This window comes from Pristiophorus japonicus, chromosome 1 (genome assembly GCF_044704955.1).
Source record: "Pristiophorus japonicus isolate sPriJap1 chromosome 1, sPriJap1.hap1, whole genome shotgun sequence".
Taxonomy (NCBI): Eukaryota; Metazoa; Chordata; class Chondrichthyes; family Pristiophoridae; genus Pristiophorus; species Pristiophorus japonicus.
The window spans coordinates 481644823-481662528 of record NC_091977.1 but is presented as its reverse complement, the minus strand read 5'-3'; the positions used below and the strand labels follow the sequence as shown (position 1 = coordinate 481662528).

Sequence of the window (17706 nt, the reverse complement as noted above, 5' to 3'; positions counted from 1 at the left end):
ACTGCTGTGTATATTACACAGGTCAATGCAAAATAGTTTCCGCTGTCATGCAGAGAAAATGGAAACACGGTTGTGTTGATGCTAAAGAATTCTGCCCCAGTCACTGGCATTTGTGGCTTCCTTAACTGGTGTTTGTGTACAGCCTGTGTGTAAAAGGAGACCCATTTAATTAATTAATGCTTTCCCCCAGGATGCAGTGCAGGCCCTGTGTACTGTGAAGCAGAAAAGGCAGCTGGTTTGTGGGGCAGATGTGAAGTCTGTCAGCCCAGCTTCTGCTCGTCAATCACTCAGCTCTCTCACAGTGTGTGTGCCTGTTGGTAGATGTATGTGTATCGTGACCAGCTCTGGGTCAAGGGGAGCGTAGGAGGAGATGGCGTGTTTTGAGGACCAGCGCTCCTGCCTTTCAGCCCTCAGCCTAATCAGCTCCGTTATCGTCCTGCTGTCTCTCTTTATCTCAGCCGCATCTTCGCAGGTCCTGGACCCAGACGTGAGTTATGCATTTGTATTCTCTCTCTCTCTGTTTCTCACTGACACCCTATCCTCTGCGTCATTGTAGTACTGAGCTGCCTTGACGCTACTGGTTGCCACGGGCAGTGCTCTGACTACCTGGGGAGGCCTGCAAATTCCCTGGACACTTGATAAGAAAGACAAATGTTTGCGACAGAGAAACTGTTGGGGACTATGCAGTCTCTTCCGCTCAAATATGTATCAAATGCCAGAGGTAATGGTGCACGATTCTTTGTTTCTTCTTTTGTTTCCTTCACTTCTTCCCGACACTGTTCCTGGATTATGCACTGCAAGGGGATTTATATTTCTCTCTGTTTTAATGTTTTCCTCAGTGTTTTGGAAGCATGATAAACTCGGCAGCTTGTTGAATGTTTTGTTCTGTCACTGGGGAAAGTTTTACGATGGGGGCTTTGTGATGTTCCTTTAAGAGGTGGTCAATCGGAATCCATTGCTGGCGAGGAGGGATGGTAGCGGGGGAGGAGTTGGGTGAAAGGTTTTCAAATTAGCTTAGACCCAATGATAACTGAGAGTAGCAAAGGAGACAAATTAATAAAAAATCTAGGGGTGATGGGATGAGAATAACATTAAGAGGAGATTTAAAAGAGGTGTTCAAAACATGAAGGAGATTTGAGAGATTAAATAAGGAGAAACTTTTCACGGGTGGAAGGGTCAGTAATTGGAGGAAACAGACTTAAGGGAATTGGCAAAAGAACCAGAGGAGAGATGAGAGAAATTTCTTTACGTGGCGAGCTGTTCTGACTTGGAATGCACTTCCTGAAAGGAAGTTGGAAACAGTTTCAATAGTTACTTTCAAAAGGGAATTGGTATATACTTGATATAAAATTGCTGGGCTATGTGGAAAGAGTAGGATAGTCGGACTAATTAGATTGCTCTTTCAATGAGTTGGCACAGGCATGATGGGCTAAATGGACTCCTTCTGTGCTGTAAGTTTCTATAATGATTCTATTGGGCCGAAATTGCCCCTTTCTATAAGAGACGTGACTGCCTCCAAGAGGCGGACATGGGTTGGTAAGGACTCACCACCGAGCCAGCGTGGAGTCGCCGATCTTTCATACGTTGCGCTTCATTTTTTTCACAGCGGTGCTCATCGCCGCGCAACCCATGTTGCCGCCCCGTCGGACACGCGCCAACTCCCCCACCGACCAGCGGCGACCCCTTTCCGCCTCCCGTGTGAAATTGCCCTGTGAGAGCGGATCATCCGCCACTCGTTGCCTCCGACAGCTTTCCCCCGCGGGAAGCTGTGTGTGCCTGGGCGGAGCATCCGCCCTTTAAGGGGAGGGCGCTCTGCTGTCACTGCCATTTTATTTTAATTGTTGGCCGACTCCGAGGTTGGCCCGACATTGGCGCTAACAGGTTCGGCCAGGTCTCCAACAGGCAGCCCGGCACTTCCTTTTGGGTACCGGGCCGCTGGCCCGGCCAAAACCCTCCCTCGTGGCCAAGTAGGCCAAATTAAACTAACTGCAAAGTTTGCAGCGGCCCGCCCCTTTAACTGAAGGGGAGGGACATCGTGACGTCATCAGCTGATGACACCGACCGACTTCTGCTCTGCTCCACGCCAACATTGGCCCCGAACACTGCACAAAAGAAAAAAATATATAAAGAGCTGAATTTCACTCTACTCTCTGCCCAAAATCTTCAAGATTGGTGAGTGCGCTCCCTTTTGGTCGGAAGGCAATTTCGGCCCATATGTCATCAGATAGGACACCATTGCTCCTTTGATGACTAATTCAATCAAAGTTGATGGGTGTTAGTGGCCTCATTGTAATTGTGCCTCAAAGGAAAGAAAATCCAGGGACCCTCTGGTGATCTCGAGTTTCCTATTCAGCCGTTTGGGTAATTTCATTCTGGCTGGGGTGGGGGGAGAGGTACTCTCCTGATCTAAGAACATAAGGAATTGGAGCAGGAGTAGGCCACCTGGCCCCTCAAGCCTGCTCCACCATTTAATAAGATCATGGCTGATCTGATCATGGACTCAGCTCCACTTCCCTGCCCGCTCCCCATAACCCTTTATTCCCTTATCACTCAAAAATCTGTCTATCTCCGCTTTAAATATATTCAATGACCCAGTCTCCACATATCTCTGGGGCAGATAATTCCATAAATTTATAACCCGCTGAGAGAAGAAATTCCTCCTCATCTCAGTTTTAGTTTCCCCTATGAATGGAAATATCATCTCTGCATTCACCTTGTCGAATCCCCTCATTATCTTATATGTTTCGATAAGATCACCTCTCATTCTTCTGAACTCCAATGTGTATAGGCTCAACCTACTCAACCTATCTTCATAAGTCAATCCCCTCATCTCCGGAATCAACCCAGTGAACCTTCTCTGAACAGTCTACAATGCAAGTCTATTCTTCCTTAAATACGGAGACCAAAACTGTTGCAGTACTTTAGGTGTGGCCTCAGCAATACCCTATGAAGTTGTAGCAGGACTTCCTTGCTTTTATACTCCATCCCCTTACAATAAAGGCCAACATTCCATTTGCTTTCCTGATTACTTGCTGTATGCATACTAACTTTTATGTTTCATGCACAAGGACCCCCAGGTCCCTCTGTACTGTAGTACTTTGCAATTTTTCTTAATTTAAATAATAATTTGCTTTTATATATTTTCTGCAAAGTGGATAACCTCACATTTTTCCACATTATACTCCATCTGCCAAATATTTGCCCACTCACTTAGCCTGTCTATATCATTTTGCAGATTTTTTGTGTCCTCCTGATAATTTGCTTTCCCACTCATCTTTGTATCATCAGCAACTTGGCTACATTACACTTAGTCCCTTCATCCAAGTCATTAATATAGATTGTAAATAGTTGAGGACCCAGCACCGATCCCTGCAGCACCCCGCTAGTCACTGTTTGCCAACCTGAAAATGACCCATTTATCCTGCCTCTCTGTTTTCTGTTAGTTTGCCAATCCTCTATCCATGCTAATATATTACCCCCAATCCCGTGAACTTTTATCTTGTGCAGTAACCTTTTATGTGGCACCTTGTCAAATGCCTTCTCGAAGTCCAAATACATCACATCCACTGGTTCCCCCTTATCCACCCTGCTCGTTACATCCTCAAAGAACTCCAGCAAATTTGTCAAATATGATTTCCCTTTCATAATACCATGCTGACTCTGCTTGATTGAATTCTGCTTTTCCAAATGTCCCACTAGTGTTTCCTTAATAATGGACTCCAGTATTTTCCAAACCACAGATGTTAGGCTAACTGGTCTGTAGTTTCTTGCTTTTTGTCTGCCTCCTTTTTTAAATATGGGCTTTACATTTGCGGTTTTCCAATCCGCTGGGACCACCCCAGAATACAGGGAATTTTGGTAGATTACAACCAATGCATCCACTATCTGTGCACACACTTCTTATAAGACCCTAGGATGTAAGCCATCAGGTCCAGGGGACTTGTCTGCCTTTAGTCCTATTATTTTACCGAGTACAAGTTAATAAGTGATAGTGATTGTATTAAGTTCCTCCCTCCCTATAGCCCTTTGATTATCCACTATTGGGATATTTTTAGTGTCTTCTACCGTGAAGCCCAATGCAAAATATTTGTTCCATGTCTCTGCCATTTCCCTGTTCTCCATTATTAATTCCTCAGTCTCATCCTCTAGGGGACCAACATTTACTTTAGCCACTCTTTTCCTTTTTATGTACCTATAGAAACTCTTACTATCTGTTTTTATATTTCGTGCTAGTTTACTTTCATAATTTATCTTCTCTCTCTTTATCATTTTTTTAGTTGTTCTTTACTGGCTTTTAAAGGTTTCCGAATCCTCTGGCCTCCCACTAGTCTTGGCCACATTGTATGCCCTTGTTTTCAATTTGATACCATCCCTTATTTCCTTAGTTAACCATGGATGGTTATCCCTTCTCTTACAGTCTTTTCTTTACATTGGGATATATTTTTGTTGTGAGTTATGAAATATCTCTTTAAATGTCTGCCACTGCTCATCAACTATCCCACAGTTTAATCTGTTTTCCGAGTCCACTTTAGCCAACTCTGCCCTCATACTTTTGCAGTGTCCTTTATTTAAACTTAGGACATTGGTTTGAGGATCAACTTTCTCACCCTCCAACTGAATTTGAAATTCAACAATGTTATGGTCATTCGTTCCTAGAGGATTCTTGACTACAAGATCATTTATTAATCCTGTCTCATTACACAATACCAAATCTAAGATAGCCTGCTCCCTGGTTGGTTCCACAACATACTGTTCAAGGAAACTATCCCGGATATCAACTCTTCCTCAAGTCTACCCTGGTCAATTTGCTTTGTCCAATCAATATGAAGGTTAAAACTTGACTTGTACTCCATCCAATAATGTAGCTACTGTTAGGGGGCCTATAGACTAGGCCCCTAGCTCTGGCCATAACTTCAGTGGAAGATCAACAGAAACCCCACGATCAATGGCGTAACCGGACGCATATGCCGTTTCTCCTTATTTTCCAACGATGTCTACTGGGCCGGGACTAGGATGGCATCAGTGCCCCAAGCATGATTTCGAGTGCCCCTTTGGTAGGCCTTGGAGGGAGTTGGGCAAAGGCCAGCACCATGGTGACAAGCAGCTGCTAGAGGGACATGTGTGGATGTGATGAACGATGGTGCAGTGGTAAGAGGAGGAGCTTGGTGTTTAATTATGGTGCTTCCCTTTTTATCCTAACTGCGATGGAGTAGATGCTTGATTGGTAGTGGGGGTGGGTGAAGCATTTTTGCTCTGTAGTCGAGAAATGCTGAATAGTGGCTCAGCAGAGAGCCAAGCAAATGTCTCCAGGGGGCTTGTGATTCTCGCTCTACATCTGCCTTCAAATAAACCATATCACAAAAGGAGGTGAGGTTGCATAGTACTGGTCGCATCCTCCATCGCAGTGTAAGAGATTAACAGCTTTCTGCAACAAGTATTGTAGCTTTACATAGGATAACACAGGATATACGGCACAGAAACAGGCCATTCGGCCCAACCTGTCCATGCCGCTGTTTATGCGCCACTCGAGCCTCCTCCCATCTCTCCTCATCTAAATCTATAAGCTTTACCCTCCATTTCCTTCTCCCTCATATGCCTGTCTAGCGTCCGCTTAAATGCACCTGTACTATTCGCTTCAACCACTCCCTGCTGTAGCGAGTTCCACATTCTCACTTCTATCTGGGTAAAGAAGTTTCTTCTAAATTCCCCTGAAGCTGCAGCACCATTTTGGATGAACAAATGCCACAGATCAAGGGAGTGAAAGGGACTGATAGCGAATGGGCAGCCAGTTTTAACCCGCACTGAAGGATATGAAGTCAATGGAAAGAGAAATTTGGCAGATTGTAAAACGAGCTGCCCATTCACCATGTGCCCATTTCCGTCTAGTGGCAAAGATCAAACCACCAAAGACCTTACTTGACAATAACAGCTGGTAAGACAAATAGCACCTAAATGTTAGCCAGGCTTTTATACGGGGCATCTGCCCCTGGCCTACTAGCAGAAATTTTTGTGCAAAGCCATCTGACATTAATAATATAGGCTACTGCGCCCTCTTCAGTCTTGTACTGACACCAGAAAAGCCATAGAGGAAATTCAAGTATCACACAGAACAGGATAAAATGAATAGTGCCAAATCTTCCTCTGTGTTGTACCATTTTGCAGGCACTGTTACGTTATAAGCTCAGGAAAATTTACCATAGAATCTTGCATTTTGATATTTAAACCTAAATAAAAAAGAAAGGATTTACGAGAAGAATGTGAAATGACTATCAGATCTGGCTATTTCTCACCTTAAACTTTAGGTGGTGCCACGAGCCAATTGCATAAAATAAAAAGATAGACTTCCCGGTTTCGTCGCACGTTGTTACAAGCGGGGAAAGGATGTGCAGTTGGAAGCTAGGTGAAGAAAAATGATAGAGACTGAGCTCTACATATCAGTTTTGTGGGTACAGTAGTGTAATCAGGTACAAGACCACGCCAACCTCTGTCGTCGAGCTACAGTACGCGGATGACGCCTGCATCTGTGTACACAGAGAGGCTGAACTCCTGGACATAGTCGACGTATTTACCAAGGCATATGAAAGCATGGGCCTTACGCTAAACATTAGTAAGACAAAGGTCCTCCACCAGCCTGTCCTCGCCACACAGCACTGCCCCCCAGACACCAAGATCCACGGCGTGGCCCTGGACAACGTGGACCACTTCCCCTATCTCGGGAGCCTCCTATTAACAAGAGCAGGCATTGACGACGAGATCCAACACTGCCTCCAGTGCGCCAGTGCAGCCTTCGGCCGCCTGAGGAAAAGAGTGTTTGAAGACCAGTCCCTCAAAACTGTCACCAAGCTCATGGTCTACAGAGCTGTAGTAATACCTGCCCTCCTGTATGGCTCAGAGACGTGGACCATCGACAGTAGACACCTCAAGTCGCTGGAGAAATACCACCAGCAAGATCCTGCAAATCCCCTGGGAGGACAGACGGACAAATGTGAGCATCCTCGTGCAGGTCAACATCCCCAGCATTGAAGCACTGACCACACTTGATCAACTCCGCTGGGCAGGCCACATTGTTCGCATGCCAGGCATAAGATTCCCAAAGCAAGCACTCTACTCGGAACTCGTCCATGGCAAACAAGCCAAAGGCGGGCAGAGGAAACATTACAAGGACACCCTCAAAGCCTCCCTGATAAAGTGCGGCATCCCCATTAACACCTGGGAGTTCCTGGCCATAGACCGCCCTAAGTGGAGGAAGTGCATTCGGGAGGGCTCTGAGCTCCTCGAGTATTGTTGCCGAGAGCATGCAGAAATCAAGCGCAGGCAGCGGAAGGAGCGTGCGGCAAACCAGGCTCCCTGTCCATCCTTTCCCTCAACGACTATCTGTCCCACCTGTGACAGAGACTGTGGTTCTAATGTTGGACTGTACAGCCACCTAAGAACTCGTGCTAAGAGTGGAAGCAAGTTTTCCTCGATTCTGAGGGACTGCCTATGATGATGATGATGATGATGATGGTTAAGTTATTTTATGGTCTCCTATCTTCCACCCGCTATAAACTTCTGCTCAGCCAAAACTCTACTACCTGTACCCTAACTCACACCAAGTCCCGGTCACCCATCATCTCATGCTCACTGGCCTACATTGGATCCCAGTCCGGCAACACCTCAAATTTAAAATTCTCATCTTTGTGTTCAAATCTTTCTATGGCCTCATGCCTCCTTATCTCTGTAACCCCCTCCAGCCCTACAAACCTCCTGGATCTCTGCGTTCCTCCAATTCCGGCCGCTTCTGCACCCCCAATTTCCTTCACTCCACCATTGACAGGTGTGCCTTCAGCTGTCTAGGTCCTAAGCTCTGGAATTGCCTCCCTAAATCTCTCTGCCTCTCTACCTCTCCCTCCTACCTATCTCTGACATGCATTTGGTCAAAAGTCCTAAGATCTCTTTTACCTGATAAAGCTCCTGTGAAGCACCTTAGGATGTTTTACTATGTTAAAGGCACTGCATAAATACAAGTTGTTGTTGCTACTGGACAATACTTTAGAGAACATGAGTTCAAATCACACCAGGGCAGCTTGAGAATTTGAAACCAGTTTAAAAAAAGCTGGGACCAGTAAAAATGGCGATTGTCGTAAAAACCCAACTAATGTCCTTTACAGTTAGAAACCTGCCATTCTTAACCAGTCTGGTCTTTATGTCACTCCAGTCTCACACCAGCATGGTTGACCTCTTAACTGCCCTCTGAAGTGGCTGAGCAAGCCAGTCAGTTGTATCAAACAACTAGCAGTGGTTCAAGAAGAAGGCCCCTAATCTGTTCTCAGAGCAAATAGGGATGGGCAAGCTGAATTTAGGGAGCTAGGAGTTAAATTAAAAAGTAGGACCTCAAAGGTAGTAATCTCAGGATTGCTACCAGTGCCAGGTGCTAGTCAGAGTAGAAATAGCAGGATAGTTAAGATGAATATGTGGCTTGAGGAATGGTGCAAGAGGTAGGGATTCAAATTCCTGGGACATTAGAACCGGTTCTGGGGTAGTTGGGACCAGTACAAACCGGATGGTCTGCACGTGGGCAGGACCGGAACCAATGTCCTAGGGGGAGTGTTTGCTAGTGCTGTTGGGGAGGGTTTAAACTAATATGGCAGGGGGATGGGAATCTATGCAGGGAGACAGAGGGAAGTAAAATGGGTCAGAAGCGAAAGGTAGAAAGGAGATAAGGAAAGGTGGAGGGCAGAGAAATCAAAGGCAAAAATCAAAAAGGGCCACATTATAACATAATTCTAAAAGGATAAAGTGTGTTAAAAAAACAAGCCTGAAGGCTCTGTGTCTCAATGGAAGGAACATTCGTAATAAAATGGATGAATTAACTGCGCAGATAGCTGTTAATGGATATGATGTAATTGGGATTACGGAGACATGGCTCCAAGGTTGGGAACTCAACATCCAGGGGTATTCAATATTCAGGAAGGATAGACAGAAAGGAAAAGGAGGTGGGCTAGCGTTGCTGGTTAAGGAAGAGATTAACACAATAGTAAGGAAGGACATTAGCTTGGATGATGTGGAATCTGTATGGGTGGAGCTGCAGATCACCAAAGGGTAGAAAACGCTAGTGGGAGTTGTGTACAGACCTCCAAACAGTTGTAGTGAGGTTGGGGATGGCATCAAACAGGAAATTAGGGATGTGTGCAATAGAGGTACAGCAGTTATCATAGGTGACTTTAACCTACATATAGATTGGGCTAACCAAACTGGTAGCAACCCGGTGGAGGAGGATTTCCTGGAGTTTATAAGAGATAGATTTCTAGACCAATATGTCGAGGAACCAACTAGAGAGCAGGCCATACTAGACTGGGTCTTGTGTAATGAGATAGGATTAATTAGCAATCTTGTTGTGCGAGGCCCCTTGGGGAAGAGTGACCATAATATGGTAGAATTTTTCATTAAGATGGAGAGTGACACAGTTAATTCAGAGACTAGGGTCTTGAACTTAAAGAAAGGTAACTTCGATAGTATGAGACGTGAATTGGCTAGGATTGACTGGCAAATGATACGTAAAGGGTTGACGATGGATAGGCAATTTAAAGATCACACGGATGAACTTCAACAATTGTACATCCCTGTCTGGTGTAAAAATAAAACGGGGAAGCTGGCTCAACTATGGCTAACAAGGGAAATTAGGGATAGTGTTAAATCCAAGGAAGAGGCATATAAATTGGCCAGAAAAAGTAGCAAACCTGAGGACTGGGAGAAATTTAGAATTCAGCAAAGGAGGGCAAAGGGTTTAATTAGGAGGGGGAAAATAGAGTATGAGAGTAAGCTTGCAGGGAACATAAAAACGGACTGCAAAAGCTTCTATAGATATGTGAAGAGAAAACGATTCATGAAGACAAATGTAGGTCCCTTGCAGTCAGAATCAGGTGAATTTATAATGGGGAACAAAGAAATGGCAGACCAATTGAACAAATACTTTGGTTCTGTCTTCATGAAGGAAGACACGAATAACCTTCTGGAAATACTAGGGGACCGAGGGTCTAGCAAGAAGGAGGAACTAAAGGAAATCCTTATTAGTCAGGAAATTGTGTTAGGGAAATTGATGGGATTGAAGGCCGATAAATCCCCAGGGCCTGATAGTCTGCATCCCTGAGTACTTAAGGAAGTGGTCCTAGAAATAGTGGATGCATTGGCGGTCATTTTTCAATAGTCTATTGACTCTGGATCAGTTCTTATGGATTGGAAGGTGGCTAATGTAACCCCAGTTTTTAAAAAAGGAGGGAGAGAGTAAACAAGGAATTATAGATCTGTTAGCCTGACATCGGTAGTGGGGAAAATGTTGGAATCAATTATTAAAGACGTAATGGCAGCGCATTTGAAAAGCAGTGACAGATCGATCCAAGTCAGCATGGATTTATGAAAGGGAAATCATGCTTGACAAATATTTTAGAATTTTTTGAGGATGTAACTAGTAGAGTGGATGTGGTATATTTGGACTTTCAAACAGCTATTGACAAAGTCCCACACAAGAGATTAGTGTGCAAATTTAAAGCACATGGTATTGGGGGTAATATATTGACGTGGATAGAGAACTGGTTGGCAGACAGGAAGCAAAGAGTCGGAATAAACGGGTCAGAATGGCAGGCAGTGACTAGTGGTGTACCGCAAGGTTCAGTGCTGGGACCCCAGCTAATTACAATATACATTAATGATTTAGACGAAGGAATTGAATGTAATATCTCCAGGTTTGCAGATGACACTAAGCTGGGTGGTGGTGTGAGCTGTGAGGAAGATGCTAAGAGGCTGCAGGGTGACTTGGACAGGTTAGGTGAGTGGGCAAATGCATGGCAGATGCAGTATAATGTGGATAAATGTGAGATTATCCACTTTGGTGGCAAAAACAGGGAGGCAGAATATTATCAGAATGGTGACAGATTAGGCAAAGGGGAGGTGCAATGAGACCTGGGTGCCATGGTACATCAGTCATTGAAAGTTAGCATGCAGGTGCAGTAGGTGGTGAAGAAGGCAAATGGCATGTTGGCCTTCATAGCGAGACGACATAGCAGGGAGGTCTCGCTGCAGTTGTACAGGGCCTTGGTGAGGCCACACCTTGAATATTGTGTACAGTTTTGGTCTCCTAATTTGAGGAAGACCAATCTTGCTATTGAGGGAGTGCAGTGAAGATTCACCAGACTGATTCCCGGGATGACAGGCCTGACATATGAAGAAAGACTGGATCGACTCGGTTTATATTCACTGGAATTTAGAGGAATGAGAGGGGATCTCATAGAAACATGTAAAATTCTAATGGGATTGGACAGGTTAGATGCAGGAAGAATGTTCTCGATATTGGGGAAGTCCAGAATCAGGGGTCACAGTCTAAGGATAAGGGGTAAGCCATTTAGGATCGAGATGAGGAGAAACTTCTTCACTTGTGAACCTGTGGAATTCTCTTCCACAGAAAGTTGTTGAGGCCAGTTCATTAGATATATTCAAAAGGGAGTTGGATGTGGCCCTTAAGGCTAAAAGGATCAGGGCGTATGGAGAGAAAGCAGGAATGGGGTACTGAAGTTGTATGATCAGCCATGATAATATTGAATGGTGGTGCAGGATCAAAGGGCTGAATGGCCTACTGCTGCACCTATTTTCTTTGTTTCTATGTTTCTGTGTTTCTATAAATTCCAGCCTTGCCAGCAACTTCCATACCGCGAGAATGATTAATATGAAAAAGTTTGCCCAAGTATCCTAACAGAGAAAGATGAGCAAAAGTCGAAGAAACTAAGCTCACTAACAGATCACATGGTAGAGCCAGGATGGAAGAAGCTTCCGGAAAAGTAACCGATCTCATCGTAATGAGATGACAATGAAAGTTAAAAGGGCAGATGGCTCCTAGTGTGTATCAGAACAATTCTCTGAACACTTGGCCTCGGCAACTCAGAGTGAATCGGATGTCATTCTAATTGCATTTCAGAAAGATTGAAATTCCAAATAATTATTTTAAAAGGGCATTCTGACTCCCTTATGGCGACAAAAATGTTTTTCTGGACGTAATTATACTTAAACAAAAGGTTAACATTTATCCCCAGCTCTCTTTCATAGTGCTTATGGTACCGAATAGCAGCCCGCAGCTCAAATAGGACCGTGGCAAGTTGTGAAATTTAGTTCACCAAATCGGGTCAGTTGTGGGCCAGTACTACAAAATGTGCTGGACTACTGCAAGTACCAAGCCGGGTCACTAATTTCCTTCAGAGAAAGCGAGGGAGTTGAAGTGGTGAGCTACAGTCAAGGAACACTCCTGCAGACAGAGAAGAGCTGTTCAGCAGTGTGGCCTGCTTAGTTTCTCAGATGCTGACATGGAAACATAGAAACAGAGAAAATACGTGCAGGAGTAGGCCATTCGGTCCTTTGAGCCTGCACCACCATTCAATAAGATCATGGCTGATCATTCTCTCAGTACCCCTTTCCTGCTTTCTCTCCAGACCCCTTGATCCCTTTAGCCGTAAGGGCCATATCTAACTCCCTCTTGAATATATCCAATGAACTGGCATCAACAACTCTCTGCGGCTGGGAATTCCACAGGTTAACAACTCTCTGAGTGAAGAAGTTTCTCCTCATCTTATTCCTAACTGGCCTACCCCTTATCCTTAGACTGTGTCCCCTGGTTCTGGACTTCCCCATCATCGGGAACATTCTTCCCGCATCTAACCTGTCCAGTCCCGTCAGAATCTTCTAAGTTTCTATGAGATCCCCTCTCATCCTTCTAAACTCCAGTGTATAAAGGCCCAGTTGATCCAGTCTCTCCTCATGTCAGTCCCGCCATCCCGGGAATCAGTCTGGTGAACCTTCGCTGCACGCCCTCAATAGCAAGAATGTCCTTCCTCAGATTAGGAGACCAAAACTGAACACAATATTCCAGGTGAGGCCTCACCAAGGCCATGTACAACTGCAGTAAGACCTCCCTGCTCCTATACTCAAATCCCCTAGCTATGAAGGCCAACATACCATTTGCCTTCTTCACCGCCTGCTGTACCTGCATGCCAAACTTCAATGACTGATGAACCATGACATCCAGGTCTCGTTGCATCTCTCCCTTTCCTAATCTGCCGCCATTCAGATAATATTCTGCCTTCGTGTTTTTGCCCCCAAAGTGGATAACCTCACATTTATCCACATTATACTGCATCTGCCATGCATTTGCCCACTCACCTAACCTGTCCAAGGCACCCTGCAGCCTTTTAGCATCCTCCTCACAGCTCACACTGCCACCCAGTTAAGTGTCATCTGCAAACTTGGATATATTACACTCAATTCCTTCATCTAAATCATTAATGTATATTGTAAAGAGCTGGGGTCCCAGCACTAAGCCCTGCGGCACTCCACTAGTCACTACCTGCCATTCTGAAAAGGACCCGTTTATCCCGACTCTCTGCTTCCTGTCTGTCAACCAGTTCTCTATCCACGTCAGTACATTACCCCCAATACCATGTGTTTTAATTTTGCACAACAATCTCTTGTGTGGGACCTTGTCAAAAGCCTTTTGAAAGTCCAAATACACCACATCCACTGGTTCTCCCTTGTCTGCTCGACAAGTTACATCCTCAAAAAATTCCAGATTTGTCAAGCATGATTTCCCTTTCATAAATCCATGCTGACTTTTTTATTTAATTAACTGAATTTAACTGACCTGCTGTACCTTTCCAGTACTTCCTGGGTACAGTAGTATTGTGGTTAAAGTATGACCTGAGTGACCAAGTGGTTGTGTGTTCAAATCCTCCCATGGCAAATTGGGAAACCGGCACTGAAAAAAACCGACATGGAAACTGCCAGATTGTCATATAAACCTAATTGGTTCACTAAAGTACTTCAGGGAAGGGAACCTGCTGTTCATATCTAGGCTGGCCTTTGTGTGACTTCATTTCCAAAGTAGATGATTGATTCTTGTGTCCTCTGAAGTAACTTAGTAAGCCAGTGTTAAAAAGAAAACCTTTGCTATGAAGGCCCACTTTCGTAAGTGACAATTAGAGATATACAATCAATGCAGCCTTTGCCAATGTTGCCCACCATCCTAAAAACAGAAGCAATATGGTGCTCATAAACCCTGGAAGGTCCAGGATTCCAATCTGCACAGAGGGATGAGGGGCTGATCTCAGCACAGGGTACTACAATTGGCCTCAGGATCCTTGAGCTAAAATCAGCCAGGTTTTCTGTTGTGTATGGAGAAAGAGTCAGACTGAACACTGTGAGCTCAAAATAAAATGTGACCTTAGTCTTTTATTGCAGGTCTCAGAGTGCCTCTCCAACCTGTCAAGCCTTCTTAAATACCTGTGCTTCCATAGGGATTATGGGATCCCTTGGGACTCCAAGGGATGTGCCCTCTGGTGACTGTACAGAGTAAATACAAGTCCACAGATACAACAACACACCCCCCCAAAGTCAATAGTGTAACTATTTACAATGTGAGTCGATCTGGGGCCCTTCTTGCCCTGGTTGATCATCTCGGTGTGAAAGCTGGTGTTGTTGAATCATTTGTTGGCCCCTCGCTGGGCTGCTGTGCAGCTGGCCTTGCTGGGCTGCCTGCTGCGTTGGGCCCTGCAGGGCTGCTGTGGATGATGGTTTCTGCTTCATGGTCAACCGTGGTGTCGGTTGCCACTGGTGTGAATGTTGGGGGATCAAAAAAGGTAGGGTCCAAAGTGGGTTGCTCAGGATAGTCTGTGAATCTGAGTTTGATTTGGTCGAAGTGTTTCCGGTGAATGAGTCCATTTGAAAGTTTGACCCGAAACACCCTGCTCCCATCTTTGGCCACGACAGTGCCAGGAAGCCACTTGGAATCTTGCCCATAATTTAATACAAATACAGGATCATTGATTTCTATCTCGTGTGACACATTTGCGCTATCATGGTATGCACTTTGTTAAAGCCGTCTGCTCTCTACCTGTTCATGTCGATCAGGGTGAACCTACGAGAGCCCTGTCTTAAGTGCTCTTTTCATGAGCAGTTTAACAAGTGGGATCCCAGTGAGTGAGTGGGGTCTCGTGCAGTAGTTAAGCAGGACTCGGGATAGGCGAGTCTGCAGTGAGCCTTCAGTTACCCTCTTTAAGCCTTGTTTGATGGTTTGCACTGCTCTCTCTACCTGACCATTGGGCGCTGGTTTAAATGGGGCAGATGTGACATGTTTGATCCTGTTATGAGTCATGAATTATTCAAACTCAGCACTGGTAAAACATGGCCCGTTGTCGCTCACCAGGACATCGGGTAAGCCGTGTGTGGCAAACATGGCCCGCAGGCTTTCAGTAGTGGCAGCGGACGTGCTAGCCGACATTATCTTACATTCAATCCACCTGGAGTACGTGTCTACAACCACAAGGAACATTTTACCCAAGAACGGGCCCGCATAGTCGACATGTACCCTAGACCACGGTTTGGAGGGCCAAGACCATAAACTTAGCGGCGCCTCTCTGGGTACATTGCTTGACTGCGAGCATGTATAACATCTGTGAATCTAAGTCTGCATCGATACCAGGCCACCACACGTGGGATCTGGCTATCGCTTTCATCATTATGATGCCTGGGTGGGTACTGTGGAGGTCATTGATGAAGGTATCTCTGCCCTTCTTGGGGATCACTACTCGAATGCCCCACAGAAGACAGTCTGCCTGCATAGACATTTCGTCTGCGTCACTGGAATGGCTTTATCTCTTCCTGCATTTCCACTGGGACACTGGACCAGCTCCCGTGAAGCACACAGCTTTTGACTAGAGATAATAAGGGGTCCTGGCTTGTCCAGGTTTTGATCTGCCGGGAAATGATGGGTGATTGCTCACACTCAAATGCTTCCATAACCATGGCTAGATCTGTGGGCTGTGCCATTTCCACCCCCGTGGTGGGCAATGGCAGCCTACTGAGAGCATCGGCACAGTCTTCTGTGCCTGGCCTGTGGCGGATGGCGTAGTTGTATGCGGGCAACGTGAGCGCCCATCTCTGGATGCGGGGCGATGCATTGGTATTTATCCCTTTGCTTTCGGAGAACAGGGATATAAGTGGCTTATGGTCAGTTTCCAATTCGAATTTTAGCCCAAACAGGTATTGATGCATTTTCTTTACCCCATAGACACACACTAATGCTTCTTTTTCAATCATGCTGTAGGCGCTCTTAGCCTTAGACAGACTCCTGGATGCATCAGCAACTGGTTGCAGTTTTCCGAAATCATTAGCTTTTGCAATACACACCCGACGCCATATGCCGACGCATCACATGCTAGTACCAAACGCTTACATGGATCATACAACACAAGCAATTTGTTTGAGTACAACAATTTTCTCGCTTTTACAAAGGTATTTTCTTGGCTTTCGCCCCCTTTTCATAGTAAGACATGTAGTGGTTCTAGCAGTGTGCTGAGACCCGGTAAGAAGTTACCAAAGTAGTTCAAGAGTCCCAGAAATGACCGCAGCTCCATCACATTCTGTGGCCTCGGTGCATTCTCGATTGCCTCTGTCTTCGCGTTGGTGGGCCTGATGCCGTCCGCCGCAATCCTCCTTCCCAAGAACTCCACTTCAGGCGGCAGGAAAACGCACTTCGAGCGTTTTAACCTGAGCCCCACGCAGTTGAGTCGACTAAGAACCTCCTCCTGGTTCTGCAGGTGTGCGACTGCGTTCCGACCTATGACCTGGAAGACCACGGTTTGCGGGACCGACTTCAGTAAACTTTCCATGTTTCTCTGGAATATCGCCGCCGCTGATCGAATTCCAAACGGGCATCTGTTATAAACAAAAAGATCTTTGTGCGTGTTGATGCAGGTGAGGGCCTTCGATGATTCCTCCAGTTCCTGCGTCATGTAGGCTGAAAGCAGATCCAGCTTCGTGAACATCTTTCCTCCCGCCAGCATTGCAAAGAGGTCGTCGGCCTTTGGTAGTGGGTATGGGTCCTGCAGGGAGAAACAATTGATAGTTACTTTGTAATCGCCACAGATTCTGATGGTGCCGTCTCCCTTGAGGACTGGGACGATAGGACTGGCCCACTCGTTGAACTCGATCGGGGAAATGATGCCCTCTCTTTGCAGCTGGTCTAGCTCGATCTCTGCCCTTTCTCTCATCATGTACGGTACTGCTCTCGCCTTGTGATGGATGAGTCACGTCCCCGGAATTAGGTGGATCTGCAATTTTGCTCCTTGGAATTTCCCGATGCCTGGTTCGAACAGCGAAGGAAATTTATTTAAGACCTGGGCACACGAAGTGTCATCAGCGGGTGATAGCGGACATTGTCCCAGTTCCAGCGTATCTTTCCCAGCCAGCTCCTGCCGAGCAGCGTGGAACGATCGCCCGGTACCACCCAGAGTGGTAGCTTGTGCACCGCTCCATCGTAGGAGACCTTTACGGTAGCACTGTATTGTAAGCTCAAACCATTGTGACATTGATCTCTTTAATGTGTCTCCAGAGTGAGGAAGCAGCATGATGGATTGATTTTTATACCTGCTTGTCCAGGGTGCACAGGTGACCCTTAGGTCTCCCACAGGTGTGCCCCCTGGTGGCAAGTCTTACACATTGGTGAGATTTGCATACATAACACCACTCCCCACCCCCCAAAGTCCTATGTACAAGTTATTTACAAGTTGAGGCGATCCGGGGCTCTGCGTTCCCGGGTCGATCGCCTGAGTTGAAGTCCTGGTATGGGTGAGTTGGTCGGACCATTACTGCACGGTAGCGTGGCTGGTCTGATCGGACTGTCGGGCATGG

General features: G+C 45.9%; 1 protein-coding gene across 1 annotated transcript in view; it reads left to right on the top strand.

Moving 5' to 3' along the window:
- The first annotated feature begins 370 nt into the window (after nucleotides 1-370).
- tmie (transmembrane inner ear) overlaps nucleotides 371-17706 on the top strand; it is a 227916-nt gene continuing 210580 nt past the window's right edge. The window contains exon 1 of the mRNA XM_070876533.1: nucleotides 371-487. Within this exon, the coding sequence (XP_070732634.1) occupies nucleotides 371-487 (117 nt within the window). The remainder of the gene's footprint in view (nucleotides 488-17706) is intronic.